Source organism: Andrena cerasifolii, chromosome 2, assembly GCF_050908995.1.
Source record: "Andrena cerasifolii isolate SP2316 chromosome 2, iyAndCera1_principal, whole genome shotgun sequence".
Taxonomy (NCBI): domain Eukaryota; kingdom Metazoa; phylum Arthropoda; class Insecta; order Hymenoptera; family Andrenidae; genus Andrena; species Andrena cerasifolii.
Window position 1 is genome coordinate 8,935,524 of NC_135119.1, and position 27,901 is coordinate 8,963,424.

Below are 27,901 nucleotides of genomic sequence, written 5' to 3' on the forward strand. Positions count from 1 at the left end.
GTATTTCACTTCAGCATCGTAGAACGTAGTCCATTGCGAAGAATAATGTACACCGTGCCCAAACAAGAATAATCCTCCATACCAAAACGGATTTAAAAAATATTTTCAGTTACCTCTATTACCTTAGACAAATTGTACAATATAGTATAGGTACTGAGGAAGTTGAGAGTTACTGTTCGTCTAACCAGCGGCAGGTCATCGGTTGGACGCGCTCCGTAACGTCCTGTCAATTTCGTGTGTAATCAGAAAACAGCTGATCAGAGTTATTCGAGTGGGAATAATAATGAGAGCACCGCGGGCTGTGAATCTCGTATGAAGCTCAGGAAATCGAATGACGAATGCTTGGCCCTAACACACCCTTTTTTGGTCCACCTTCTGATGTGTCTCTAAAGAACTCTACGAAGCAACAAATCGATGTTTGCACGGTGAAGAAGAACTTGAAGTGAAGTCAGATCAAGCGTCCGCACGCGCCTACGCATCTTTTACGGCGTTATAGAGATCGATTTCACAAGGTTTGGTCTAATTGTTTACATGCAATTGAACGCGACAAAAGGACACGATGCGGCTAACAAGCGTAAGCGAGGTTATGTTTCATTCCTTAGAACTTTTCATGTAAATGGTCTAGCAGTGATAACATACTGTTCTGTATCTTACAGTAGTCACTTGAGCCGGGCGTACAACTTCTATGGGTGGATAATGTTAACGCTGGAAGACGTAGTATGTAAAGAGTTTTCGAAGGATACAATGGAGGACGAAGAAGCTTGTGGGGAGAAAAATGATGGAGAGACTTACGAAAAGGATAAGTATCCTATGACGAATGAAAGAATATTAAGGACAGCGCTTCTGGCCCCAGATGACGAAGATGACGTCGAGTCTCAGGATGACGATATATCGTCAGAGCTTCTGTCAATTGACAATGACTCTGAAATTACCAGCGAATCCACGATCAGCGATTGGGATGACCTGCAAACGGAATCGCCACTCTCATACGTTACATCTGTACCTAATCGTAAAGACTTTATAATAATAACTCAGTTGGAGTCGGACGATGCATTAATGACGAAGAAGCTGTCCAGTGAACCCTCTTTATCCGATAAGAAGTCTAAATCTCGGCATCGTTCTAAGCGACGTAATAAAATCTTATTGTTGAGGAAGCTCTTGCCGAAACACGAGCCTATAATTGAAATAAAGGAAGAAGACCACTCGTTCATTACTCCCGATATAGACGAACGCGTGCCGACTATGGAGGAAATAGATTGCGAGGAGTCTTCTATGGATCAGGAAAATATTACAGACTCTAAAGAGGACATCGACTGGTTAGAAAGTTTCAGACCCCTGCCGTTATATAACACGGAGAAGGGTACACCTTACCTAAAATGTCCGGCGTGCGGCGCGATGTTTTTTACTTCAAACTCATTCCAAAAACACTTGTACACTCACATGTACAAGGACGAGGACGCCTTCGTCTGTTCCTTTTGCGCCTACACGAACACCGAGCCCGGGATGTTGTTCACTCACTTGTCCAAACACCAGGATCAATGCGAGTTTTGCAATGAGAATTTACTGCGCAAGAATAACTTCGAGAAACACTGGGACATATGGGCGTCAAACTTTACTATGAAAAGAGATCGCTGCGGACGATTTATATGCGCTCTCTGTAAGTTAGTGTTCGATCTGTTGCCGCAATTAGAGAAGCATTGGTTCAAGCATGCGTGTAAAAGGGAAAGAACTTATCAATGTAAGGAGTGCAGCGGACTATACGAAAGCATGGAAACGCTGCGCAATCATAAATGTATGAAGTGCCCCATCTGTGGTAAAGTTTACGATAGTTTGCATCGATTAAAAGCTCATACAATGTGGACGAAGCACAATTTGAAATGTCCAATATGTTCTTACGAATTCATCCTTGCTATGGATCACGAGAAGCACCTGGAGTTACATAGGCAAACGTATAGTTCTATGAAAGACTATCTCCACTGCTTGCAGACAGCAGACGGAAAAACGTTCCAGTGCAATCTGTGCGATAAAATATTCTACGCCTTACCGTCGCTCATTTTACACGTACGAGAAGACCATAACATTGAGAATGTTAAGAAAGTGGCTTCGAAGGAAGACGAATGTAATGGAGAGCGAAACGAAGAGTCTGTCAGTGAAATACTGCTTCGTGTACTAAAAAACGAGACCGCAAATTATGCCAGCGCGAAGCATAACATGAACTTATCCAAGGATAAAGTTGAATTTCAAAGCACGCTGTAAATTTAAGATAATATTGGAGAAGTTAATTCCAAACGAGTTAGAAAGAACGGAACTTAAAGGATCTGAAAATGATTATTAAATGATTAGTCGTAACAATGAAATGCGCCGTTGGTATAGATCAGTCACACTGTAGGATATATTAAATACAATTAAACACGACTGGCATCGATCAATGTATAAATTATCGATAAGAACATGTATTCGATAGTATCTGATCAAAAAGTTCTAGACTAAACTGTATTACGATTTGACCTCACTCAACGCAGGGGATAAACATATATATACGTGTATATTTTTTTAGCAATCATGTAACATACAGAATGGTCACTGATTTATTCAGATACTGGTATCGAAGTCGATGGCGTCGCTTAAAGACTATAACTGTAAATCTCGTATGATTTCTCTGATTAGAGAACTTTTTGGATCAGATAGCAAGAGAGTTTTCCAGTGGTTTATTAAAATAATGTAATCATGTCGTATATTTCCTGTGTTCTGTATTAGAGGATAGAATGTAACGTTTAGTTAACGCGACATTTGTAATTTGGCTGTATCATGTCTGCCCCGACGTATTTAGAAAGCAATACACAGAGCTATCAGTCCTGCTGTAGCGCCGCCTAATTTATTAGTCTACCTTATCATCTTTATTATATGCGATTGAATTGGCTCGTATATTTTTACGTAAATACATTCGTGTAATCTTATATAATTATCATTTGTATAAGCGTACTGTATCAAGTTCTTCAAGTCACTGCATAAAATTCCATGGGGTAAACATGATACAATACAACTTTAATGGCTGGAAAATATATCCGGAACTCGCTGCTTGTCTTAATTTTATGCGTACTGTTAGAATTCGATCGCGATATATATATATATATATATATATATATATATATATACACACACATATATGTATATTGGTAAATCTTACGGCGTATAATTGTTTTGTAAGTCTGATTTTGTAGGCCTGTGTAATATCGCACAATAGCTTACAATAAAGAATTAGATCTCTTAACTATCTTCTTTGAAAAATAAATATCCATGAATAGTAACATCTCGTTTGTACATTTTTTCTGTTCTTTTCTTTGTTATCAAAGCTGAAGTTAAGTCTTGTGGCCAGAGATACGAACACGATTAGTTACACCACTCGAAGCACAGTTTCACGGGAAACATTAAGGTGAAATCAGACGGCACGTGGATCGGTGAGCCGAGCCGGCTCGCCCAGGCTTGCGAATCGACGAGCCATGAGCGTTCTCACGGCGCGGGACTCGGCGAGACGGCTCGGCTCGCGGGTCCGCGAGCCATGAGCGTTCTCAGGGCGCATGGGCTCGGCGAGTCTCGTGCCAAGCTCACCGATCCGGCTCGCCCACCGGCTCGCGAATCAGTGATCCATGAGCTCTCACGGCGCGGGACTCAGCGAGACGGTTCGGCTCGCGGGTCCGCGAGCCATGAGCGTTCTCAGGGCACATGGGCTCGGCGAGATGGCTCGGCTCGCGAGTCGGCAAGCCATGAGCGTTCTCAGGGCGCGCTCGCTCGCCGATCCACGTGCCGTCTGATTTCACTTTTAACGTGACAGATAAAAACGGTCCGCATGCTTCCAAATGTTCTCAACTCTCGACAACAAGAATCGAGACATTTTGAAGCACGCGATTAACTTTACATTGCATTGTATAGTTGTCGAATACACGTACATAAATATTCCCTCCACTGTCTAGCACACTTTAATGTATCTTACACGGCTCCTCCTCTGACCGTGCGTTTTCCCACTCACATTCCTCTGTAGCATCCTATTACCATTAATTTGTAAGAACAACGAAAATCAGATTCCATCGATACGAAAAAAAATTGTCAATCGTTAAGCTTTGATCCACTGTTCCACGTATTCTAGAGCGCCCAGGAGTATTCTCTTCTCCGTAACCCTCAGTTGGATAGCCAGCTTTTTAATCTGAGGCAACGATGTCTCCAGCAGTTGCAGGTCCTCCTGTTAACACAGACAAGCCAGCGTAACCATTGGGATTCTCTAATGCCGCCGTGGCACCGCTTTGTGTGATAAAACAACGCGGCTGTTTTCGTTTCACTTTCACCTTCAGGCTCGTCGGATAATTAGCAATTAAGAGCTGCAGCCTCGTAAGCAGAAATTTCCGGACGTTCTCCTCGACGACAGTCTCCAGAGCGCAGTCCATATGCTTCAGATCGTAGACGCGATCAGAGCGGAGCCAGTGGGTGAGTTCCGGCTTGCGCATGCTGAACACCCTGAGGAACGCCAGCAGCAAGTCAGAGATCGGTTCTGACCCTGGCTTCAACAGGAACTCGCCCACCGAGGGCAGCTCGAGCTTGTTCAACAGCTCGATGCGTTCCTTCTGCAGGGAGTCAGCTTTGCTGATTCCAAGCCGCAACTTGAAGCCGTCCTAAGAGAACGCGAAAGGAGTGACTGAGAAACAAGGACTCTATGGAGCATTGCGATTGGGAATAAACTGGGCGTACTTGTCTGTTGTCCACGTAAACGAATCCCGAGTGCACGAAAAAGTCGGAGTTCGTTCTGGGCCCGTAGCTGATAAATATCTGCTCCCCTTCCTTGAAGTCCCGCAGAGCGTAACACTCGCAGCAGTCAGATGTTGCGTTGAAATCCGTGGTGATCTGAAACGAGAAACTGGACGACGTTAAAGAACGCTCGCTGTTGCGTATACAAACGTGGACGATGATGGGGACTCACTCTCCCGTTCTCGTGATTGCACATGTCCCACATAGGGATCAAAGCGTGGATCATGCGTGAACCGTCCTCGCTCGGAATTAGATTCTGCCTCGTCATTACTGTAGAAACTGCCCAGCTGAAACATTCGTTTCATTGCAAAATATCAGCCACCGCGGAAATTGGGACATTCGCCTTATAATAATTATAAATCAGTAGATCCACACCTACAGCTGTGAACATTAAAGTATCGGTACTTTAGGGTAAATAATTAAAATCGTCTTTCCCAATAATACAGTAACCAACACATTCAACATGAGCACATATATTGATTACTCAAGGGTTAAGTAAAATTATTATAACAATAAGCAGATTTAAATCTGGCAACACTTAGCCTAAGGGTTAATCTCAAATTATCACTTCAGTGATTCTCCTTAACATTAAAACAGCAGTGCGATCCTTATTCCTCGTTTACTCTGCGAAAACAAAGGAGTGTGCGATTTAAATCGAACTAGAAGTAAGTTATCGTCATAATGAAGTGAATTTAATACCAAGAGCTAGTATTTTTAATTGCACTTTATTTCAGTGGGTCCTGTTAAACGTTGTACGGATGAAGAAAGAGGACTTATTTTAAAATTCAGAAAAGATGGGAAAATCCTATACAGAAATACAGGCTGCTTTAAGTTGTTCTGCTAAAATGATCTCTAACGCTATCAAATAGATGACCGCAATATTTTGAGAACCTCCAGAAAGGGCCCAACAAAATCGGCCGTACAAATAAAAAAAGGGACTTAACTTGAAAATAAGTGATGGAGAAGATTGCAAAAGTAACACCAACGAACAGACTTAAAACTCCAACTCTTCGTTCCCTCCCATTTCTTCGCACAGTAATAATAAAGGAATTCACTACGAAGTTCCTAGGTAGGTGCAAGATGGAAAGATTTGTGAGAACGACTCGTCAGAAGACCCGCAGGAATTCGCTGAAAAACAAGTACACAGATTTCGTCTGAATCACGGGAACCGGCGTAAGAAGCCTTATAGTGACTTTCGCCTTCGAAAGAGGCACGCTAGAGAACCGTGGAGCAGCAGCTGTGCCTGCTTTTCAGGCAAGAACTTGACCCACAAATCCGGAAATGGAAGTAAAAGAAGATTCATTGCCATCGTCGTCGTCGTAGTCGTCGTCCCCTCTCCTCCCCGACTTTCTCTCTCTCCAGGGAACCGCTTGGCTCAAGTTTCACGGCTTCGCCGCAAATAATGTTGGGCGAGAATGGTGCGTATAGAGGAAAATCGTGGACTCTTCGTGCGGCCATCTGAATTCGAGACAAAGACCCATAAAGTCGAAAGAAAAGGACGATTTAATGTCTCTAAAGCAGCTTTCTAAAATATTCGAAACCACCGCTCAGGCGCTGAGACACAGCGTTAGAGCGCGCATCATCTGTCGGGCTTTAGAGCAGCTCAGAGTTCTGACGCTCCGTGGCCGAATTTCAATGATTGAGCGAATAAAACGGGGATAAAGTGACTTTGGCCGGTTTCTCTTTCCATCGTTATCTCGCCGCGGCGAATCCTTTCTCTGTGTGCGTACTTTCTTCGCGCAGGCTTGCTAGCTACGCCGCAGCGGCAGGACAAAAGTGGACATTCCGCGGGACAGAACGAAAGCCCCCCGAGATCGTATTGTCGAGATCGTTCTGGTTGTCGCCTGGCTATTAGATTGCTTCCTCTTACGTAAAGACGGAAGTCTGTCGCCAAAAGCCGGATTTTATGATCGACAAACGCGGTGCAGATAGGTATCGCTGATACGCGACCACCGCTGTTAAAGTCTAAATAAACTTCTAGTTGCGCATTGAAATCCCTCCTGGGGTGTTCAGAAAGCAATAGTTCGAACTCTGCGTGCGATATAAAGTAGCGATTGAAAGAAATTTCATTTCAGCTTCGTTTAAATGATATTTATTTATTTATTTATTTATTTATATATTTATTTATTTATTTATATATTTATTAATTTAACGGGACGTACCCTTTAGATACAAAGAAGCATGTAACTAAGTAAGAGACAGTCAGCTATAGTTAGCTAGTATACCGGACAAAAAATATATATACACAGATTCAGAAAAAGAGAAAGCAAAAATAATAGTAATCGCAAAGGTAAAGATAACAATGACACTATGGTATTCTATAGGGATGTGCGGGTAATCAAATGTGTCGGGTACCCGAGCGGTCGGATCGGATCGGGTAAAGTCGGGCGGGCTCGGATGCAGGCCCGGGACAGACGGGCCCACGGGTAGTCCGACTGTGTCGGGTAGCTCGATTATTTCGGGTAATGCGGTGTTTTGAAACAACCGAGTTTTCGACAAGTATGTACAAAATCCTTTACCTATATGGAACTTCAGAATACGATAATTTTCACGTGAAAAATTAATGCTTCTAACGGATTTGTTCAAAATCCTCCTTAAGTAAAAATTCAACTTATGCGCCTTATACAAAATTAATATACAGGTTGTATCAAATGAAGTATCATTTTGAATAAACCCGTTAGAAGCGTTATTTTTTCACGTGAAAATTATCTTACTCTGAAGTTTCATGTAGGTAAAGAGTTTTGTACATACTTGTCGAGTACTCGGTTGTTTAAAGAAGCTGAATACGTATATCAACTTATCAAACACCGCATTACCCGAAATAATCGAGCTACCCGAAGTAATCGGGCTACACGACACAGTCGGACTACTCGTAGACCAGGCCTTCCCAAATAGGGGAAATGCACTCCTAAAACAGATGTTTCGGTTCTCCCTCCACCGGTGCGCCTTCAGCTAAGGTGGGACGACTCCTACAACCCTCTCTCCGAGGAGACAGTAACGTCGCTGGGAAGCATGTTGGGCGCTTTAGGGCGAAAGTATCAAATGTGTGAAATTTTTATAGGAAATTTCATAATGACTTAAAAATAGTAGGAAAAATTAAAAATTAAACTAGTTTAATTTTAAAAATTAAAATTCAAACTAGTTTAATTTTAAAAATTAAAATTCAAACTAGTTTAATTTTAAAAATTAAAATTCAAACTAGTTTAATTTTAATTTTAATTTAAACTAGTTTAAATTTTAATTTAACAATGTATGTAATACATTCTTTGTAATTCTTTTCACGTCATTTTGAAATGCTAGTTTAAATTTTAATTTTTCCTACTACTTTTAAATCATTATGAAATTTCCTATAAAAATTTCACACATTTGGTACTTTCGCCCTAAAGCGCCCAACATGCTTCCCAGCGACGTTACTGTCTCCACGAAGAGAGGGTTGTAGGAGTCGTCCCACCTTAGCTGAAGGCGCACCGGTGGAGGGAGAACCGAAACATCTGTTTTAGGAGTGCATTTCCCCTACTTGGGAAGGCCTGTCGTAGACCCATCTGTCCCGGGCCCCCGTTCGGGCCCGCCCGAAAAGTCGGGTACCCGCACACCTCTAGTATTCTACGCTCTAGCTCAGAAACAACTTGCGCCTTGTGACATTAATTGGTTAGTTGCCAGTAATTGGGTCGTTTACCCCACCTGTGCAGCGCCAAATTTCATAACGGTCTCGAGAGGGAAACGGCGGCTCGCTGTGCAGCAACGTTGTCGTTCGCGATGTTCTGGGCCACGAGGCATAATGCGCCTCGTCGCTGGAGCGAGATCGAGCGAAAGAGGGGCAATGCGATTCATGCGGATCAGCTGGGAAACTGGAAGCGAGCGGACGCGTTTAAGCGGATAATAGAAAATTATGCTCCGTGGAAGAAAACGGAGAAGAACGGGAAAAGGGAACGCACGGCGGCGGCTCTCGCGCGCGTTACTAGCTGGCGGGCAAACCGTATGAAAGTTCGGGCCCGTGTGAAAGTGCGAGCGCGTCCTCTCTCGTTTGGCGAAGCGCTGTTCGCGTCGAGACTCCAGGCGCTCTTCTCCACGGCCGACGATCTTAGCCACGGAAGAGGAGATACCATTCGAAAGAGAGTAACGTTCGTTTAAGTGTTTTCGTCAGAGACAGAACCAACGATTTTCTTCCCTTACCCGGCATATTTTACATCGTTCAGCTAACACTCCCCGGGCGGTTTGCGGGGCCCATTTTCACCCACCCTAAACATCACTCCTCGAGGAAGATCACAGGATTTTAGATCACAACAAGATGAGAATCTAATGTAGGAAGCTTGCACCTAGTTTTCAGGTGTGTACGAGTGAGTTAGATCAAAATGGACCCAGCATCCCAGCAAAAGGTGAACGTTCCTATTTCGGTTTATCGTGATTAGGGATTGCAAACCGGTAAATCGGTAAATCGGTGTGAAGTTTTTTTTTCACCGATAACGTAGTAGATGTCGACGGAATTATGCGCTATATATATATGCGCTACATTGCTATACATCCAATTTTTACCGGTAATTTGATAAATTACGTATTTCTCGATATTTACCGGTAAAAATTTGGCGAATTACCGGTAAAAATTGTATGTATAGCAATGCAGCGCATAATTCCGTCGATATCTACTACGTTATCAGTGAAAAAAAGCTTCAAACCGATTTACCGATTTACCGGTTTGCAAACCCTAATCGTGATTCAGTCTGTCCATGTGAAAACTCTGGTGAATGCAAGTATTCAAATCTCGTTCGCTAATAAATTCGTGCATCAACCGTCCGCAAAGTTTGGGCCCGATTGGTCACCCGAACTTTATACGTTCCCCTTTTAAGAATCGTCGGAATCCAACAGTGGGTGAAATGTCACCATGCTCCGGTCATAACGCCGGCCACGAGAGACCTAACGAAGATATTAAAAAAAAAGAGTAATAGGGGAGACCGGGGTAAAGTGAACCTCGGGGTAAAACGAGCTTCCTTAATTACTTGTCCTTTAACAAAAGAATAAATTTACAAATTTTGGTGACGTAATAAATGTATGTAATATAAGAATGATAATTATGCACATTCAGATATCGAAAAATGTAAATTCATTTAAAGAATTAGAAATTAATTTTTCGAGACTTCCGATTGGTTTTCTTTGCCATTTAGCTTTCCGCATAAATCAGTCATAAATGTGTTATTTTAACTCCAATTTTTTTCTGCGCGTTTAAAGCAAGCTTATAAACATACGCGTACAGGCGTTTGCCAAAACATTAATCCCAACATTATTAAATAATTAATTTTCCACTGAGTACATGTTCGGGGTAAAGTGGCCGGGGTAAACTGAGCTGCAAATGGCTGCTAAGAACCGACGCTCAAGTGATGTGCGCAATATCCCAACCTGCCAGCTGGCTAGAAAACCACGCGGCGTGGTGGAACAGAAACTAACCCCCCAAAAAAATGAAAAATCTGCCACAGTTTTTGACAACCACGGTGCAAAAAAGCCAGAAGCTGCCGTGCTAAACATGCCATTCCAGCGCACGGGGTTAATATCTACCTACATCCTTAATTAAAGTTCTTATTTTGTTGCATCTCACTTTACCCCGGATAGGAGTTCATTTTACCCCACACATGGGGTAAAGTGATACCACTTGCATCGTTTCTTTCAAGTTGAATTTTAATATACTCCAAGTTTATTTTAAGTATTGCTATTCGTCATTCATCAACAGTAACGTTTAAATTATATTATAAACCCATTTCCACGCATTTTTATTGAGAGGGAAAAATTTTATTCGACTTCAAACTTTTCCGGGCTCACTTCAACCCTTAACTGGTATCCTAGGGTCAGTCATGACCCCAAGCACGCAAGGTTCGCTGCAAAATATTCGGTTGTCTAAGTTTGTAAACTGAATTTCTAATTAATTTCATCATAATAGTTTAACTTTCTACGTATCTATTATTTTATACATTACCTACGAACAAAATAGGTATTCATAGAGGTTCATCTAATGTCGACTTTACAAATTTCTGTGTCCTTTTTTATTTGGGGTCTGCCACGACCCCAAGATAACAGTTACGTTTGAAAAAACAGTATACCAGTTAAGGGTTAACCCGATCTCCCCTACAGGCTGTCTCGCATTCGACCAGCAGACAGAGGCAAAGAAGAACCACCGTAAGGCCCACTTCTGGTAGCATCCTACCCAGGCAGCTTCGGCGAACGTAAGGTGGCTCGTGGTCCCGCGGGAAATGTTACGAATTATCGAATCGACCGGCACAACGGTTTCGCGCGCCCTGGCCCGTCGATGGATTTACCGGCATTAATTAACGAGGAAAGCGCGGCGAAAAGCGTGACGCTAACGAGCCGTCCCCCGCGGGAAACGGCTGTGACGACGCGGCCCGAACAAAAGGGGGAGAGGGGGGACGGAGGGCAGGGGATAAGAACGACTGGAGACGTTTCGCAATGCATCGCGACGATAAGAATCGGGAGACGAGCGCAGCGCGAAGCATTGCACCGTGGGGATGGGTGCACAGTCCACTGCACGTGGGAAGGTCGTGCTATGAATCGAAGATCGTGAGATCTCCGTCTAGCGCGCACTTTCTACCGCGGGATAGCTGCGCTGGCGAACGGTCGCTGTTTCTGTCGGCGCGGTCTTGGAAACCATCGCAATTACGGTCGCCCAGGCAATTCCGGAAATACGAGCGGCTCTATTGACGAATATACGGAGGAGAGAGGGCTCGCAAGGATGATGCAACAAACGCCGGCTCGTCGATTTCGATGAGACTTCTAGGCCAGTGAAATTAGGGTCTGTCTTCGGGATAAATCCCACCAAGCTAAATTTTGGTAACCAGCTTCTATTTGGGCGTTTTAAACGATATGTCGAAAGTCCCCATTGACCGCCGGTAAAAGTTTTACAGAGGGTTGAAAAATAATTACAGTTTTTCGCGAATATCTCCTTATCTAGCAGTTTTATGGCGAAAACAGTTATTATGTAATTTGTAGCCTAGGAAATTCTCTACGAAAAAGGTCCTGTGAGTTTTCTTCGTAGGAGTAACCATTTTCATGTATGCCCGGTTGCCAAGTTTCAAACCTCATACATTTAATTAACAAGGGAAGATTTCAATCCCTTAAATTCAAAGAATTATGAAACTCTGTAAATATGTAGGGGAAGTCCTCCTGAGTACAACGCAATTTCGTCTGCTGTTCATATTCACTCCAAGGGGGTGCAATTGACCCCTGAATTTTTTTTATTTTGTATTATTACTCGCGAACTGTAGGAGATAGAAAATAAGTGTTCAGGAAAAAGTTACTTCTTTTAATTAGGACTATCATTTGGTAACTTATAGTTCTTACAGTTCTTACTGTTCCAGAGTTATAACACAAAAAAAACTGATTTTCAGGAGTCAATTTCACCCCCTTAGAGTGAATTTGGGCAGCAATTTTATAATTTTTTTAATTTGCGCGTGCTGTAAAATAATTTGTTTACCGAATGATAGATCTCATTAAAAGAAGTAACTTTTGTCTTGAAACTACTTTTCTATCTCTTACAGATTGCTTGTTACAAAATAAAATCGAAAAATAGCCGAATCTTCAGGGGTTAATTTCACCCGCTTAGAGTGATTTTGGGCAGAAAAAAAAATTGCGTTGTAATCAGAAGGAAATCCCCTACGTATCCACGAAGTTTCAGAATTTTTTGAATTTTCGGCTTCGGGATCTTCCCTTGTCAGATCTGCTTAACAGGAAGCAACTATTCCTCCAAAATCGAAATCACCACGGAACGAAACTACCCCGTTCCTCCAAGTAATATTTAATTTCAAAACAACTCTTCAACCAACGCTACTCTGAATTCGCTCAACTTCTATGTAAATAACAATCCCGTTAACACTATCCCCATAAGAAACTTGAAAAAAGTAAAAGAATTACGCCAAGTACATGAATTATCTTTGTAAAAAATAGTGAGATCTCCATAAAAAAACTTGAAAAAAGTAAAAAAATTAAAGTACTTGCAGCTCATTTTGATTTCACATCTTTTTCTATCTTGTAATTATTATTATCTTTTTTTTTGCGATTTATTTGATTTCATATACTTGGCGTAATTTTTTTACCTTTTCCAATATTTTTTATGGGGATCTCACTGTTTTTTACAAAGATTCGCTCAACTTCTATGTAAATAATAACACTATTCCTACCGCGACCGGTGAAACGACCGTTTTCAAAATTTCGATTAGAATTTCCTACATACAACGTAATTAAATCGCCCTTAAACTTCACGAAATTTCCTCAAACATACGGCACGTACGTGCTATACTTCTGAATAAAAAAAACTATACTTTTACACTGTCAAATTGGCTATTATCTTGATTCTATATTAACCCTTAACTGGTATACTGTTTTTGGCACACGTGACTGGTATACTGGGGTCGTGGCAGACCCCAAATAAAAAAGGACACAGAAATTTGTAAAGTCGACACTAGAGCAACCACTATGAATATTTTCATCTTAGGTAATGCATAAAATAATAGAAGCGTAGAAAGTTAAACTATTATTATAAAATTAATTAGAAATTCAGTTTACCAACTTAGACAACCGAAAACTGTACATCGAACTTTGGGTGCTTGGGGTCACGAGCGACCCCAGGATACCAGTTAAGGGTTAAAAAATATAAGTTGCGCTAAAGACCGGTGATCTGACCGATCGCGATAGAAACAAGTATACGCGAAGTGTCGGTAGGAACAGTGTTAAAAGGAGCACACAATTGGACGCGCTTCGACCACCTCTTCCGCTATCAACAAGGCTCCATCGAAGCGTATCAGCGATCAGTTTCGCCGATCGTCTTTCCATCTTTCATCCGAAGCGCGGCCGACGGCTCGGCTTATCCAAGCACACCTACCTATCACCGACCAGATCGCCGCCAGATGAACATCATCCGCGGTGATCCGCGGCAGTGGTCGTCCAGGAGAGGCAAGAGAGCGCCCCCCACCGTCCGCTTAGAGGCAGGTAGAAGACGGCTCTCGAGTTTCACCGACTTACTTAGGATCGCGCGCGGAGAAAAGCGGCGTCAGTGCGCGGGAACGATTTGCCGAGCGTGGAAAGAAGAGTGCGCAGCTTCGAAAGTGTCGAGCGATCTGCAAGTTCGCAGGTGTCCATCGTGCGATTTTCCACCGATGAAGAACACGCCGCTGGCCGCTCCTAGCGATGAACCGCTGATCACCTAGTCGCGGCTGAGCTATCGAGCTGGATTATCATTAGACGAAACTCGTCCGCGAGAACACGCGACCCACTAGCGCGCCCCACAAAGGAAGGTCCTGCTGGGAGGATCGGCAGAAGCCAGGATCAACCGGGCACGCATATATATGTTCGTTTCGAAAATATATCTTCCCACGCGGAGTCTGACGTTCGCGGTCTTGCGGGCCTCTACGCGCGATCCTGATCCTCAGCTGGACTCGTAACGGGCGACGTTAAATGAGACCAAAGCGCAAAGTCTGCGGGGCGAACTGTCGCAGATGCGAAAGAACCGCGTGGGAACGTCGTACCTCTACCGTTTGTAATTAAAAGCCGAGAGGGGACAAAAGAGCGGTTCTGCATGAACCCTGAGGACATCTTCGGCCTGTGCAACAGGAAGAACGCGATTTTCGTTATCCTGTGCGCGGCTGCGATCTACGTGCACCTGCTTGCCAGTTACGAGGACGAGGCTACCGCCGCCGACCACCCGGGCCACGGAGTCCACCTGGACGCGGAGGAGGAACGTGCCACTTGGTGCATCCACGACGAGGAGCTGTCGGTGTTCCGATCGCGCTGCAACGATGTGGAAAACATTCTGTCCGCTCTTGCTGATGCTTTCCACGTTCGATTTCCCTCGCGATAAGTCCGCCGCCCGGGCAGAGCCCGCTCCAGCGGCCGTCGAGCTCGTTATTCGAGGCGACGATCTGAGCCATCGGGTAAGAAACGAAAGAGAAATCTCGCCGTTTTGCCTGCTTAAATATCGTGAACGGGTGTCGAGAAAGGGGAACCGTCGCTTATTCGCCGGTTTTATGGGTTTGCTCGTTGGAGCGGCGAGCCCAGCTTAACCCGCGAGAGGGCGCACACGGAGGTTTCCTCCGGGTGCTAGACGTTTCGTTAAATAACTATAGATTGTCGACCTGTAAGGCTACGAGGTACTTTCTACCTTCCTCTTTATTAACCCTTAACTGGTATACTGTTTTTGGCAAACGTGACTGGTATACTGGGGTCGTGGCAGACCCCAAATAAAAAAGGACATAGAAATTTGTAAAGTCGACAACTAGAGCAACCACTGTGAATATTTTCTTCTTAGGGAATGTAGAAAATAATAGAAGCGTAGAAAGTTAAACTGTTATTTTAAAATTAATTAGAAATTCAGTTTACCAACTTAGACAACCGAAAATTGTACATCGAACTTTGGGTGCTTGGGGTCACGAGCGACCCCAGGATACCAGTTAAGGGTTAAGGGGAGGTTCTGGTCTAGAGCCCAAAAAATAGGTGATATTTAGGAATTAATTAAAGGAAAACTACTGTATATAATTTAATGGGACTTGTTGCATTGTATTAAGGATGTCTTAGATTGTGGAAATATATTTTTTGTTTTTATAATTAATCATTGCAGACAGCCTTGGGGAGTATTTAAAGTCAAGGCGTCAAAAAATTGATCCAAATCGGTGGGACCTCTATTTCCAAAAGTTATTATCCGATTCGACCGAAACCTTGCTTATTTTGAAGATTATTCTTTTGGCTAGGGGGAGACTAAAAAAATTACAAATATTACATTTTTTTTAGAAAATAACGACACTTCAATTTTGAAATCACTTTTCCCTGTATTTTTCGCCCTTTCATCGCCTTTGAAAATTATAAATTTTCAACTTTTTGTAATTTTTTAGCCCCCCCCCTAGCCAAAAGAATAATCTTTAAAAAAAAAAAGTTTCAGTCGAATCGGATAATAACTTTTGAAGATACAGGTCCCACCGTTTTGTGCTGTATTGTTAACATAATTAAAACCCGGAGGAAACCTCCGTGTGCGCCCCTTGGCGTTCCAATCAGTCACGCGCCTTCTCGCGGGTTAAGGGAACTAGGCAGTCGATAATTGCGTTGTAATCAGGAGGTAATTCCCTACATATCCACAAAGTTTCAGAATTTTTTGAATTTCCGGCTTCGGGATCTTCCCTCGTCAATCGCGCGCTTCACACCGCTTCACGGAAAATACTATATCCTCGTCGATTTTGCGAATTTCTTCATAAAATTTGGAGAGAGTATTATTTGTGCGTGTATTATTGCGGACCGACGACAGCGCAATCTAACCTTTCTTCCGTATTCACTGACGTGATATTTGTAGTAAGGTTGTTTCGCCTGACGTCGGACCGCAGTAATACACGCGCAATGTAACTGGTATTTCGTTAGTAATTAACACGCGGTAATGCACGCATGTCCGCAGTAACACCTGCAATGACATTGATCGACAAATCTCTGTGTTTTTAATTAACTGTGCTTATCACCCCGCCCTCATATTTTTTTATGGAATTATTAAGTTTCCACCTTTCTTTTAAAAAAAGAAGGAGGAACTTTCATTCATTCGAACGCTGCACAGTGGTTCGAGCATACCACATGCTAGCTGGACAAAATTATTTTTTGCGGTATTGGGTTTATATGGGGTTGAAATTGTTAGAATTGGCCGAGTTATTCAACTTTGAAAAAAAAAACGTTTTTTTTTAATTTAGTTGCTTCTAGCAGGCGAAGGAATTATCGTAGAGCGTTCATGAAAAATGCAATAGAAAGATCAGTCTTTCCTCTTTAAGACGCATCTGTGATTCTTTCGATTGGATCAAAATTTCGGTCGATGATGTCCTTTCGAAAGTGTGCTTAAAAATTGCACAAATTCCATTTTCTTCAACTCGCTGTACCTCCGCGAGGGATGACCTTAAGCTCAATGTCTTAAGCTGATTTTAAAGCGGACAGTCTCCCGATCCTTTTGAGTTCCACCGGAACGCGCTGCGATGATTTTTTACCTGTGGCCTTTAAGTTTGAAGTTACGTTGAAGTGGGTAGTAATAATTTCTGAGAAAACTCAGCGCCAACATTTAATTTTCCCGTTCAAATTAAACAGCATTCACGTTGACAACTTTCTTGTGTCTTCGATAGCTCGATGAACAGCTGTAGTGTAATAATTCTCACCTTAAATTACGCATCTTATGGTCAATTAATTACTCCTTCAATAATCTACAAGAACCGAGCAACAAATACCTTGCATTGGACAATCTAACTAACAAGTGGACCTAACTATAATTACCACGTAGCTTACACTTCCAAGTACACTTCCTAGTAAGTTTCCAAGTGTAGATCACAGTTTATTCGTCCAGCCATAACTTCGTATAAGAGGGAAGGATCGATAGATTTGCATAAATGCGTAGAAACGAAATGAATAGCACAAACACGTTAGAAATATCCAAGTTCATCGACAAACGCCGCCTAGCAGCTTTTTCCTTTACTTCACCCAAGTTTCATTCGACATACTGATTTTTAACGCATTTTCAATGAGATGAAAATTTTCTGCGACGAATCCTATAGCAGAAAGATTCAAGGTTCGAGCAGGTAATCTGCGATCTCCGTATTACGTCGTTGAACGTTTGACTTTTATATCAACAGGAAGGGGTGAACGTCCCTTACACGAAAGTGGACATTGCTCTTTCAACCGGTCGCGGTTTTCCCCTTTTTCTCTTATTTTTTTCTACGCGGGAACAGGTAACGTTGTGAAATATCCAGGATATTTCACCGACGAAGTTGCACGTTCGATAACCGTCCGCGAGCAAAACCATCGGAATATCACTGAACTGGAATTAATCTAAATGTGCAATAAAGTTTTTTCAATCAAGTCTTCGTTTGTTTTTAGAACATCGATTGCGAAGAGTCGCATGGTACGCGTTTATCTCAGTCAGAATTCCACGATCCGATGAATCTTTGTGCAAAAATCAGTTGAAATTGTGAAACATTTCTTTCGAATCGAGACTTCGTTTTTGAGAAAAAAAATTGAATATGAAATCCATTGAGTGCACGTAATTCGAAATAAACATAGTAAACCCAAGTTCGAAACAGGTGGTGGTCAATTATTTTCCAGGCGTATACACTATGCGTACGCTTTTAATACTTATTCAAACCAGTTTCGTTCTTGCATATCTAATTAATAAAGCAGAAAGTGTTTGTGTGTTTGTCTGTCGCCTAAAAACTTTTGAACGATAAACTCTGGGATCACGAAATGTGCCTCAGCTCATTATGCGTGACCAGTATAATTCAGATGAACGTGACCATCTTCGCAAAGAAACAATAATTTTATTTTTTTATAAAATCAGAATTTAGATTTCGGGCGAAGCCGAGTAGTAAAGTTAGTAGATTCATATAGAAGCTCCAGACAAGACAAACTCTGAGTCAGAGTTAGGCAAAATGTAATCTAATTGCAAATTGCAAATTACGATTAAACTGTAATTGTGTAATTAATTACACATTATTTTCTGTAATCGTTCATTTAGGTAGTTGGCCACTTGGTTTCGTCAACTATCTAAATGAACGATTACAGAAAATAACGTGTAATCAATTACACAATTACAGTTTAATCGTAATTTGTAATTAGATTACATTTTGCCCAACTCTGCTCTGAGCCGCATTTCTTTATGAAATTCTGAACAAAATTTGAGCCACATCAGTAACCCGAATGTGGTGCCCCCTTGTTAAGGCCTTTTCGCACAGGATATTTTCTAGTCTCACAATTGGTATTTCCAGCAAATCCCTATCTGTGTCTATCTTTTCTAAACTAATGCTAATATATCCGAAGTACCTCTGCTATGTGGCAGAAGTGTCTCCTGTGAAAAAGTCCTTAGTGAACTTAACATATTTTCGTGAAACAATGTGAATTATGCCCTTTTCACACGAAACACTTCTGTGGGTCGTGACTGCTTCTTCAGCAGTGTTCACTCAACGCACACAGTTGTGGCTTAAAAGGGATAAAAAAAATTAGAAAATGTATAAAACTTTGCAAAGCGATCATCAACCTCCTTCGAAAATACTTTCGTTCGATTAATTTCAAGTTCACCGTGAATCGATCTGTATACAGTTTATGGTGAATTAATTCAACCCCTCTCGCGCGTAAATAGTCTTTCAAGCTGTTTGCTGAAAGGAGAGGGTCACCAAAAGATTCTGATGACAGCAAATGTCAAAACGCACGTCGAGGCTATTTGTTGTGGCAAAAACTAGCTGCACAGTAGATCCACGTATATCACCAGAGAAAGAGAAAGCTGGCACGGTGCACGGAAACTTCGGGACTTTGCAAACATTTTGTCACGTATTTCGCGCATTTCATTCACAGCGTAATTATCATCGACGAAAACGCGTGCACTATACTGGGAAATGTGGAATATAATTTCTCCATAAGGGCTCGCTTTCTGACAAAGCCGATATCGAAAATGTCACGCGCACACCGAACTAAAAAATACTAAAATTTATCAGCAAATGTGGTAAAACTGTGAATGCAGCGAAATCTTTCACAAAAATCAGTTGAAATTCTGCAAGAAAATTGAACCTCCTATACACAAACATTCTATATTTCGTGGTTATTTTTTCGTGTAAAATCGCGCCTTCTGTTATGAAACACACTGTATAAAAAAAGAATTAAATTTCGTTGAACACGATTTCACTGTTACCAATATTCTGAAAAATTGAATTTGGCCGAGGCCGAGCTGAAAGACCAGAAAATGTTCGCTGATCAAATACGCGAGCACATAAATGAATATGGACAATGGTTTTAATTAACTGCGCATATACAATTCCTCCGACTAATGTACGGTAATCTTCTGTAAACTAAGCTCTGACCTCGAAATTAACATTAAAAAGAATGAATATAAAACGCGGTAGAAAATAATTAAACACGCAATTGAACTGATTAAAAACTTTTCCGATGTGATGGACGAGTGACCACTTACAAGAAGAGGTTCCCAGGTGTCCCGTCTCCGATTGCTTTGAATTTTGGATATGTTTTAGAGGATCGAAAAATAAGAAATACGTGTCTTTTTATTTTGGCCTGCTTGAATGTTTAGGGAGTGAAACCACCCCTCAACGGATCGCGGGACCACCGCTCGCGGACTCGGGCTCGCGGAGTCGAAAAAATATATGCCGACTCCAACACCGACTGCATATTAGTAAATTTTATAAAAATCCAAGTCCGTTGAGCTCTACTTTAGTTTGTATTTTATTGAAATAAAAAGTGCTTCGATGGCCATTGAATGCATTAGTTAAATTTTATGTTTTCTTTTTCATTATCAGTTCTTTCCTTTATTTGCCTTTACTGTTAGCATAGCTTTAACTTTTTATACTGTAGATATATAATATATACAAACATACTATATATTAAATATTAGTAATTTAGTTATATATATATATATATATATATATATATATATAACTTATATATATAACTTATTTTAGTTATATATATATATATATATATAACTAAATTACTAATATTTAATATATAGTATGTTTGTATATATTATATATCTACAGTATAAAAAGTTAAAGCTATGCTAACAGTAAAGGCAAATAAAGGAAAGAACTGATAATGAAAAAAAAAAACATAAAATTTAACTATATATATATATAGTATATGTACTCAGTATATTAACAATCTATTATAAATGCAAGAGTCGGAGTCGAGGTCGGAGTCGGGAGTTTTGACTGCCGACTCCGCAGCCCTGGATACAGCTACTATAAGCCTCAATACAAATTATGAAAAACAGTTTTAAAATATATACTCAAGAGTTATGCTTACTATTATACGTGCAGTTCCAATAGGAACCTTTGAGACATTGCAAACACGCGTGAATGTTGGATACAATAAGACTAGAAATTAATTAAGGGGGAACACCACTGTGACGGCCGTAAAAAGATTATTTTTTAAGAATTTTTTTTCATGCATAATTTACAGTTGCCATACAAAACTTGTATTACTGGCCATGGCTGCCATTCTGAGTATTTCTTTTAGCCATATAAAGGTGGGTAAATTTTGAAAACAAATACTTCTCAGGCCCATGTTTAATTGGCACTTTTTTTAGTCGCAATACATAGAATACACCTGTAAAGGTGAGATTCCTTCAGAAATACCCTGCATATGGAGCAAGGAGAATAGAAATAGCGTGATTGCTGAACATTAACGAGGGTATGCTAATCTAAGAAAATGTTCAAGAAAGATCTGAAAGATGTGATGCATAATAATTGTTGTAATAGTCGCAATCAATGTGTTCTTCTTCGCGTCTTACTTGCACTTTGCGTAAGGAAAATAATTGCGCCAATTACTTACACCTGGCACGGTGCACTTTCTTTTTTATAGTCACTGAACTTTGTTCGCTATTTAGATTTCCGTGTATTGTTTGCTGCGATACATTTTAACCGCCCAGCAATCTTAAGGACCGATACCCACCAACGTGTCCCCAGCATAGAAAGAAAGAAATGTTTACCCGTAAATATAACTGTCATTACGATGATATTAAATGGGCAAAAGGTGCTGCGACTTCGGCCAGATTGTGACAAGATATTCTACTTGGAGTTTGCACAATATATTTGAAGTTTCTCTACATCTTTGTAGAAATTTATGAGATCGAGTTCCCACGAAACAGATCTGTGTATCTGGTTCGAGAAAGTTTCGCGATATTCCCGGCGCAGAATATTTCTTATTTACAAATCAGTAACGTGGCACTAAAAATATTTCACTCCGAAAAGGCATCGCCAAACTTGGGTACTTCGAGGAACTTGACTAACAATAAATTCGATCCCTTTCATCCAACATCCGTTCCAACTTTTGGAACAGACGTTTCGTAATTCTCGGCAAAAAATTAATTTTAATTTTACAACCTAATTATTTTTTTATCTTTCGCTCTGTTACACTAACGGCCTCTTTTCGCAATATTTTCAAAGCATTTGCCAAACTCTGAGAAATATTACGTTACATAAAAAAAAAAGATACATTTATGTAAGTACACCATTTGCATTGCATATCAACTTTACTTCCTATTTTTTATTTGCAAATGACGAAGGCGAATAAAACAAAGATTCCCAGTATTGTATTAATACACCTCCTGCGCAGCTTTTAACAATAGAATAATAGGGGCTTTAGAAACCAGCGAATAATTCCACTCGATAATCAATGAGAATGATCAGAACTCACAGTGGAGTGTACCTACATATTAACATTCAAATTACTTGACAGTGTTCATCTGGTCTCCTCTTAAAATCAGTATGAAAGAAACGGGTTCAGGTAACTCGATTTACCTTTCTATGTACGATAGTAGTATAATCAGTCAGGAAATAGAAAAATTTTCAGGGCGGATTTTAAAGATAAGTTCGAAAGAGAAGCATTATATTAACACGGATCTGGTTTTCAATGGTTATCGAGGTACGACCATCTAAATATACAGATTAGCAAATAACGAACGGATAGATTTCACCTGGCTATTCGTTGACCACCCAGTTTAGTGCAAATATATTCTACGAAAATTGCTTTTGAAATCGTCAGTTCGTGTTTCAGTACGCTTCACACGTTGTCCAGCTTTGCCAACGAAACTATGAACAATCATGTTTCATGCACGTGCATGCATGCTTTCATCACACAAATATCAGTTATCTATTTGCATTGGATTTGGATGAACGATAGACACAGATTTTCGAATAACTGCAGGCGAGGAAATCGAAAGAGTTTGAACAATTGTTTGGGCTAAAGATACATTGTTTTCGATAATACATACTGGGATTTTGTCTTTCAGAAATTAACACATATCTATGTTCATAATCACTGTGGGGTGCTCTACATATTTCGTTTTTCTTTTTCTTTTCTGTTGAACGTCCGGCTCTATGTATCGGTTATTACCAACTCTGCTCTGAAATGGGTCCTGCCAGTATGTGTGAAATAAATAAATAAATAAATATTCTTCTAGAATGAAATAAGCTACAAATAGTATTATAATAGAACTTGGGCTACGTGCCTATGTGAAGATTGCTCAAAAGTGGTCGATAATTTGAGCATCATTTAATTGATTTTTTCAACGCGTCTAAGTCTAACCGGAATGACCCCTTAACACAAATAATTCCCGATTCAACTGAAGAGCGCTAGCTATCTTTCCGCCACAGACTGTATCTGCTACCCATTTCTTAAGATTAATCTGTTTTCAGGAGGAAACGCGAGGGCGTACGGGAAACAGGGACGAAATATCAGATGGCGGGGTCCCAGAGGACCAAGAGACTTCGAGCGAACTGGTGGGCAGATGGCGGAACAATGACGGAGCCCTCGAGCCGAAATGGCGGGACGGCGACACAGTGCCTCTGCTTCCGTTCTCCCAATTCTCCGAATACACCAAAGACAAGATAGACAACGACGACGAGGACGATTACGGCCGTCGAGGGACGAAGTATCGTGAAAATAACGGACCAGATGAACCCCCTCGTTCCAGGAGCAGCCCTCGGATCTCTTACCCCGAGTACACGGATTATGAATTAGCCGGCGATAAACGTGGACGTGAGGAGTACGAGGAGGTCTCGCCAAGGAAGAAGGATACTCGTCCCGCGAGCAATCGGAACGCGGCAAGCTCAAAAGGGACCAGCAAGGAGACCTTAGATTTCGCGGAGAACAAAGATGCAACATCGTCGAGGTATCGGGAAGCCTTCCAACTGAAGGATTACGAGCACGAGCTGGGCGACGGGGAATACTTGAAGCCCCGTCCAAGGAAAAGGAGGCCACCCCAAAACTATGAGTTTGCTCTGGCTAAAAACGAGACATCATCCAACGAGAGGAAACTGGAGAGCAATTCTGGACCATGGCCTCGTACGAACGTTAAGAAAAACCCCTCGGAATCTGACGCCAGGAACGATCGGTTCGTACGAAACTCCGTGGAGCTGAAGTCTCTGCTGAAGATGCAGCAAGAAGAAGGGCTGAGTTTGTCGGAACTTCTGCAACGGAGAAATCTAACCCTGAACGACCTTTTAAGAGGTAAAGCTGACGTGATTAATGCGTTGAAATCGAAGGACAACGAGGAGGCCGAGGATTATATCGAAGAAGCGTCGAAGATCATGTCCCACACTTTTACAAGAGTATCCGTCGCGAAGAAACCACCATGGATAACTGACCTAGAGCTCCGTAATACGAAAAGTTCCCAGATAAAAGACGAACATACGATCTTAATTATTCCTGTGGACGGGATGAATCTGACGAATTCCGCGGGGCCAGGTTCGAGTCTGACAAAACGCGTCGGAATTGTACATTCAGGAGCAGAGAACGCAACGATGGGAGGATCGATGATTGTCCCTGATCCTCCACGAGCAAAAGTCACGCCTACCACGAGCTCGCCAACAATGATTGCAACATCCAGTTCCATGGAGCTGTTGCCGAGTAACGACAGCGCGGGTAAATCGCCGAACGGTGGTGAAACCAGAGGCGAGGGCCTCGACGAGGATGAGATCATGGAATTCTCCGATTTCACCGATTACAAGAACGGACGGAACAGCATGTCTCCGGTTTGGCTGATGGTGAAAGACCAGGAGAACGATAAATCCTCGGCTGGCAGCGTCAAGGATAATTACCAGGATAGTGGCTCGACGTTGAGCATCGAGCAGATCTTGAGCCCCACGGAACGCTCCAAGCTGGCGAGGAACTCGTCAAGCGTATCCAAGAACGGCGAGCAGCCTGGTGCTAAGGCGGCTAAAACGCTTACGAAAGATGACGAACGTGTGACCACCGAGCACCCTGAAGGGGATTACAGCTCGTTTTCGGAGCAAGAGTACCAGGACGATGCGCCGTTCATGTACCATGATTTAGAACAGAACACTCAAGTTAATAGCCCTATCGACGAACACGATATGAGCAGGACCATAATGAGAGAAATAGAGTCTGCATTAGACGCCGTGTCTTACGGTAGCAATTTCACGATGGACGATCGCCAAGTGGTGTTAAATAACGCGTCCGAAGAGAATGTCCAGTATTCCCTGAGGAATCATCAGATTGTAAACGAGACCGAGAAGAAAAGCTACGAGGACATCGTGTCTGAAGTGGAGCCAGAAGCACGGGCCGAGATATTCGAACTGTTCGCGTCTGGATCTGCCGGGAAGAGGCTGGAGCGTCTTCTGAAGTCGAGGAACATGAGCTTGGAAGAATTGATTGCTCTGAGACAGAGGGGCTCCAGTAAAGTTCATCTAGCAGAGGTGTCGCGACTCAAGGTACAAAAGTCGAACGATGGACATCGAACGGAGGGTACAGCTGTCTTGGAACTGGTCACCTTGTCGCCAGCCAAGAATGTTCATGAGTCTCAGCAGAGGAGTGGATCGTTCGAGAACTCGACGCTGACTCCAAAAGATTTCGTTCACCCAGAGGCAGACACTACTCAGCAACAAATCTTGACTTCAGACTCCACGGTGCAGAACGAAGGTGCGATCCTCGACCCTCTCTCCAACGAGGCCGCTGAGGAACAAGAAGATATTAAGGGGCGTCATCGGACGGTGCAAATAGTCGATTTACTAACGACATTCGGTTCTCTGCCATTCGCCAAGGACATTCAGCGGGACTTTGCGGGCGATTATGATATCGTGGAAAGGCGGAAGCTGCCCAAGCAGGACAGCAAAGTAGGCGTCGCGTTTGTAAACGACGATGCTGAAGCCACACGCAGCAACGACACCCCGAGCGTCGTTCAATCTGGGTACGTGAAAGAAGTGATGAAGCAAGAACCGAGTTCTATCGATATACGAACGGTTTACGGCGATACCAGCAATCCAGTTGCCGAAGAGGAAGACGACGAGAAGGGAAAGACGCTGTCGAAAGTGAAGCCGAGTATAATAGCGAGCGGCGCGATTCTTGGCGTGACGATCGTGGTCTTTCTGGCGATATTCATCGTGTGCAGGATTCGACAGAAGCAGAAGTACAGGTACAGGAACACGTTCTCAAGAGCAGTGTTCCAAGGTCCAATGCTGGCAGCCAGGAAACTGTCCAATTCGAGCAGTCTGAGCACGGTAATGATCAACGTGGTTGCTACATCAACAACAAAGAGGCCAGAGAGGAATGAAATTCGAGAACCTGTGGGAGACGCTGACCTTAAAAGTGACATCGATAATGATTCTCTGGACGCTAACGATAGCTGGGAAACTATACCTGATTACATGAAATAATGACAGATGGATTTAAATGTATTTACAATGATCCTGTTGAAACCTTGGAAGACAGCAATATTCTCTTGATGGCGTTAAGATAAATCCCATATACATACTATTGCGAGATGAGAAGAAGACCGACTACCCACAAGCTGAAATATCACAGGGGCAAGGGGGATCGCCAGCTCGCTCCACCCTATCCCCTCCAAGAAGTCCTACTTTTAGGTTCTCAGTGGCTGTCCATGTCCGCGGGTTGTCGTGATTTGTTTCGTTCGCGTTCTGCGTTACGTGGCGGACTTTGTTGCAAGGAATTGGGTGGAGCGAGCGGGCGATTCCCCTTGCCCCTGTGACATTTCAGCTTGTGGGTAGTCGGTCTTCTTCTCATCTCGCAATAGTACATGTACCCAAGGCTGATTGTGAACCTTGAGTTTAGCGATGATACAAAGTAAAAGGAGTGAGATAACTTAACACTTTGCTGGCCACTGTCACGTACGCGTGACTTCTTTTCGCCAGCAGTGAAACTCGCCGGCGGCAGCGTAACGGCGATACGATAAATGAGCGGCCGGCAAAGTGTTAAGATCGACCGCTGCATCAACAACTGTAATGGTTCTATTAGGAGCACTGAGCCTGTAGACTGATTCCGCAGACATAAATGTTTGTACATACGATTGTATAGTTTCTGATTAACTTAAACCATTAAAATTATTTCCAACATCACTTAGAATGTTAGAATTAGCGCGGGTAATTATTTAGAAGTTTTCTGTCCTCAGCGATTTCAATGATTTTTGGATATGTTATCAAGATTCTGAACAACTTTTTCCTATACATGTTACCACCGCAGGACTTTCGTTTCCGAGATATTTGCGAAAAACTTCTGTTGATTTATTCCGACGCAACGCATTCCACTTTCCAACTTGTCCCGGGTATTAGTATTGGTTGGGGCTAGATTAGTGCGGGGGGCGCGCGCCCGCTCGCGGGCGCGTAAAGTGTGCGTACTGTAAGTAGGTATACGGCAGAAAACATTGTTGTAGGGAAAGTGTGGGTATTACTGCGGACTTTTAAGATAGGTTAACTTTAGAACGTTCGATATTGGGATCTGACATGGGGGCGGGGCCTAGCCAAGATGGCGCCGATATGGGTACAAGACACATGTGTTGTATATGCGATAATGTATTTTGCGAAAATGTTCCTTTCTATGCAAAGTATATGTGATTGGGCAGGTTCATATCCTGCCCAGCGGAAGTTTATGCAACGGCACGAGAAGAGACAGGGTTTGATGTATACCCAACAAGCGCTCCTACTTTCGTCACCAGATGTCATGGTGACGGATGTCAGATCCCAATAGCGCTCAAATGAATGTAAGTCCCTCCTTCTTTTAAAAGAAAGTTGGGACCTTAATAATTCTATAAAAAAGTTAATTAAAAATACAGAGATTTAAACATCAATGTCATTGCAGAAGTTACTGTGTACATACATGCATTACTGCGTGCCAGTTACTAACGAAATACCAATTACTGCGCGTATATTACTGCGGACAGATGTTAGGCAAAATACTAGTATAACAAAGCCTATTGGCTTTTTTATTTATTTTTTATTCTTCTTTCCACTTTTATCTTTTCTTGGCATCTTTACAGAGTTGTAACTGTCACTCACGCACCACGGCTCACTTTGGAGGTTAGATTGACGTATGATCTGAAAAATGGTTTGGTTATGCAGTCGTCAGTCCGCAGTAATACATGCACATAGTGTTAATTACTGCACCTAATACTGCGGCGAGAAATAAAAATTAATACCAAAATGTGGATAATTAATTTACTGTTTTTCTGAAAAAATCGCTCTTACTCTATCGAGTAATAACGCTACATTACATGCATTACTGTTAATAACAAAAGTATAAATGTTTTCCAGATAGGTGTTCATGACCGCCATATTGGGAAATCGAT

The 27,901-nt window shown here is 42.2% G+C and overlaps 3 protein-coding genes across 4 annotated transcripts in view; 2 read left to right on the forward strand and 1 right to left on the reverse strand.

Annotated features, from left to right (window-relative positions):
- On the forward strand, nucleotides 1–2,953 carry LOC143365967 (uncharacterized). 2 transcript variants are annotated; one of them, XM_076806601.1, is made up of 2 exons: nucleotides 1–583; nucleotides 657–2,953. In XM_076806601.1, exon 2 carries the CDS (start codon nucleotides 697–699, stop codon nucleotides 2,254–2,256), a length of 1,560 nt encoding a protein of 519 aa, XP_076662716.1. In that variant the 5' UTR covers nucleotides 1–583; nucleotides 657–696; the 3' UTR covers nucleotides 2,257–2,953. The 2 variants fall into 2 exon arrangements, with proteins under 2 accessions (XP_076662716.1, XP_076662715.1); XM_076806600.1 differs by having other exon boundaries at nucleotides 2–574.
- Setd3 (SET domain containing 3) overlaps nucleotides 2,747–27,901 on the reverse strand; it is a 27,950-nt gene continuing 2,795 nt past the window's right edge. The window contains exons 4-7 of the mRNA XM_076806606.1: nucleotides 4,970–5,084; nucleotides 4,741–4,893; nucleotides 4,341–4,664; nucleotides 2,747–4,237 (exon numbers count right to left, since the gene is read on the reverse strand). Coding sequence (XP_076662721.1) covers nucleotides 4,112–4,237; nucleotides 4,341–4,664; nucleotides 4,741–4,893; nucleotides 4,970–5,084 — 718 coding nt within the window. The 3' untranslated portion in view covers nucleotides 2,747–4,111. The remainder of the gene's footprint in view (nucleotides 4,238–4,340; nucleotides 4,665–4,740; nucleotides 4,894–4,969; nucleotides 5,085–27,901) is intronic.
- Nucleotides 14,160–26,108, forward strand: LOC143365956 (uncharacterized). Its single transcript, XM_076806572.1, has 2 exons — nucleotides 14,160–14,723; nucleotides 22,998–26,108. Exons 1-2 carry the CDS (start codon nucleotides 14,589–14,591, stop codon nucleotides 25,974–25,976), a joined length of 3,114 nt encoding a protein of 1,037 aa, XP_076662687.1. The 5' UTR covers nucleotides 14,160–14,588; the 3' UTR covers nucleotides 25,977–26,108.

What these genes read in the sequence shown, in the direction of transcription:
- LOC143365967 (XM_076806601.1), top strand. Translation starts at nt 697, where the DNA reads ATGTTAACGCTGGAAGACGTAGTATGTAAAGAGTTTTCGAAGGATACA.
- LOC143365956 (XM_076806572.1), top strand. Translation starts at nt 14,589, where the DNA reads ATGTGGAAAACATTCTGTCCGCTCTTGCTGATGCTTTCCACGTTCGAT. An exon ending in GCGACGATCTGAGCCATCGG is followed by an intron (nt 14,724 to 22,997) that starts GTAAGAAACGAA and finishes ATCTGTTTTCAG; the next exon opens with GAGGAAACGCGAGGGCGTAC.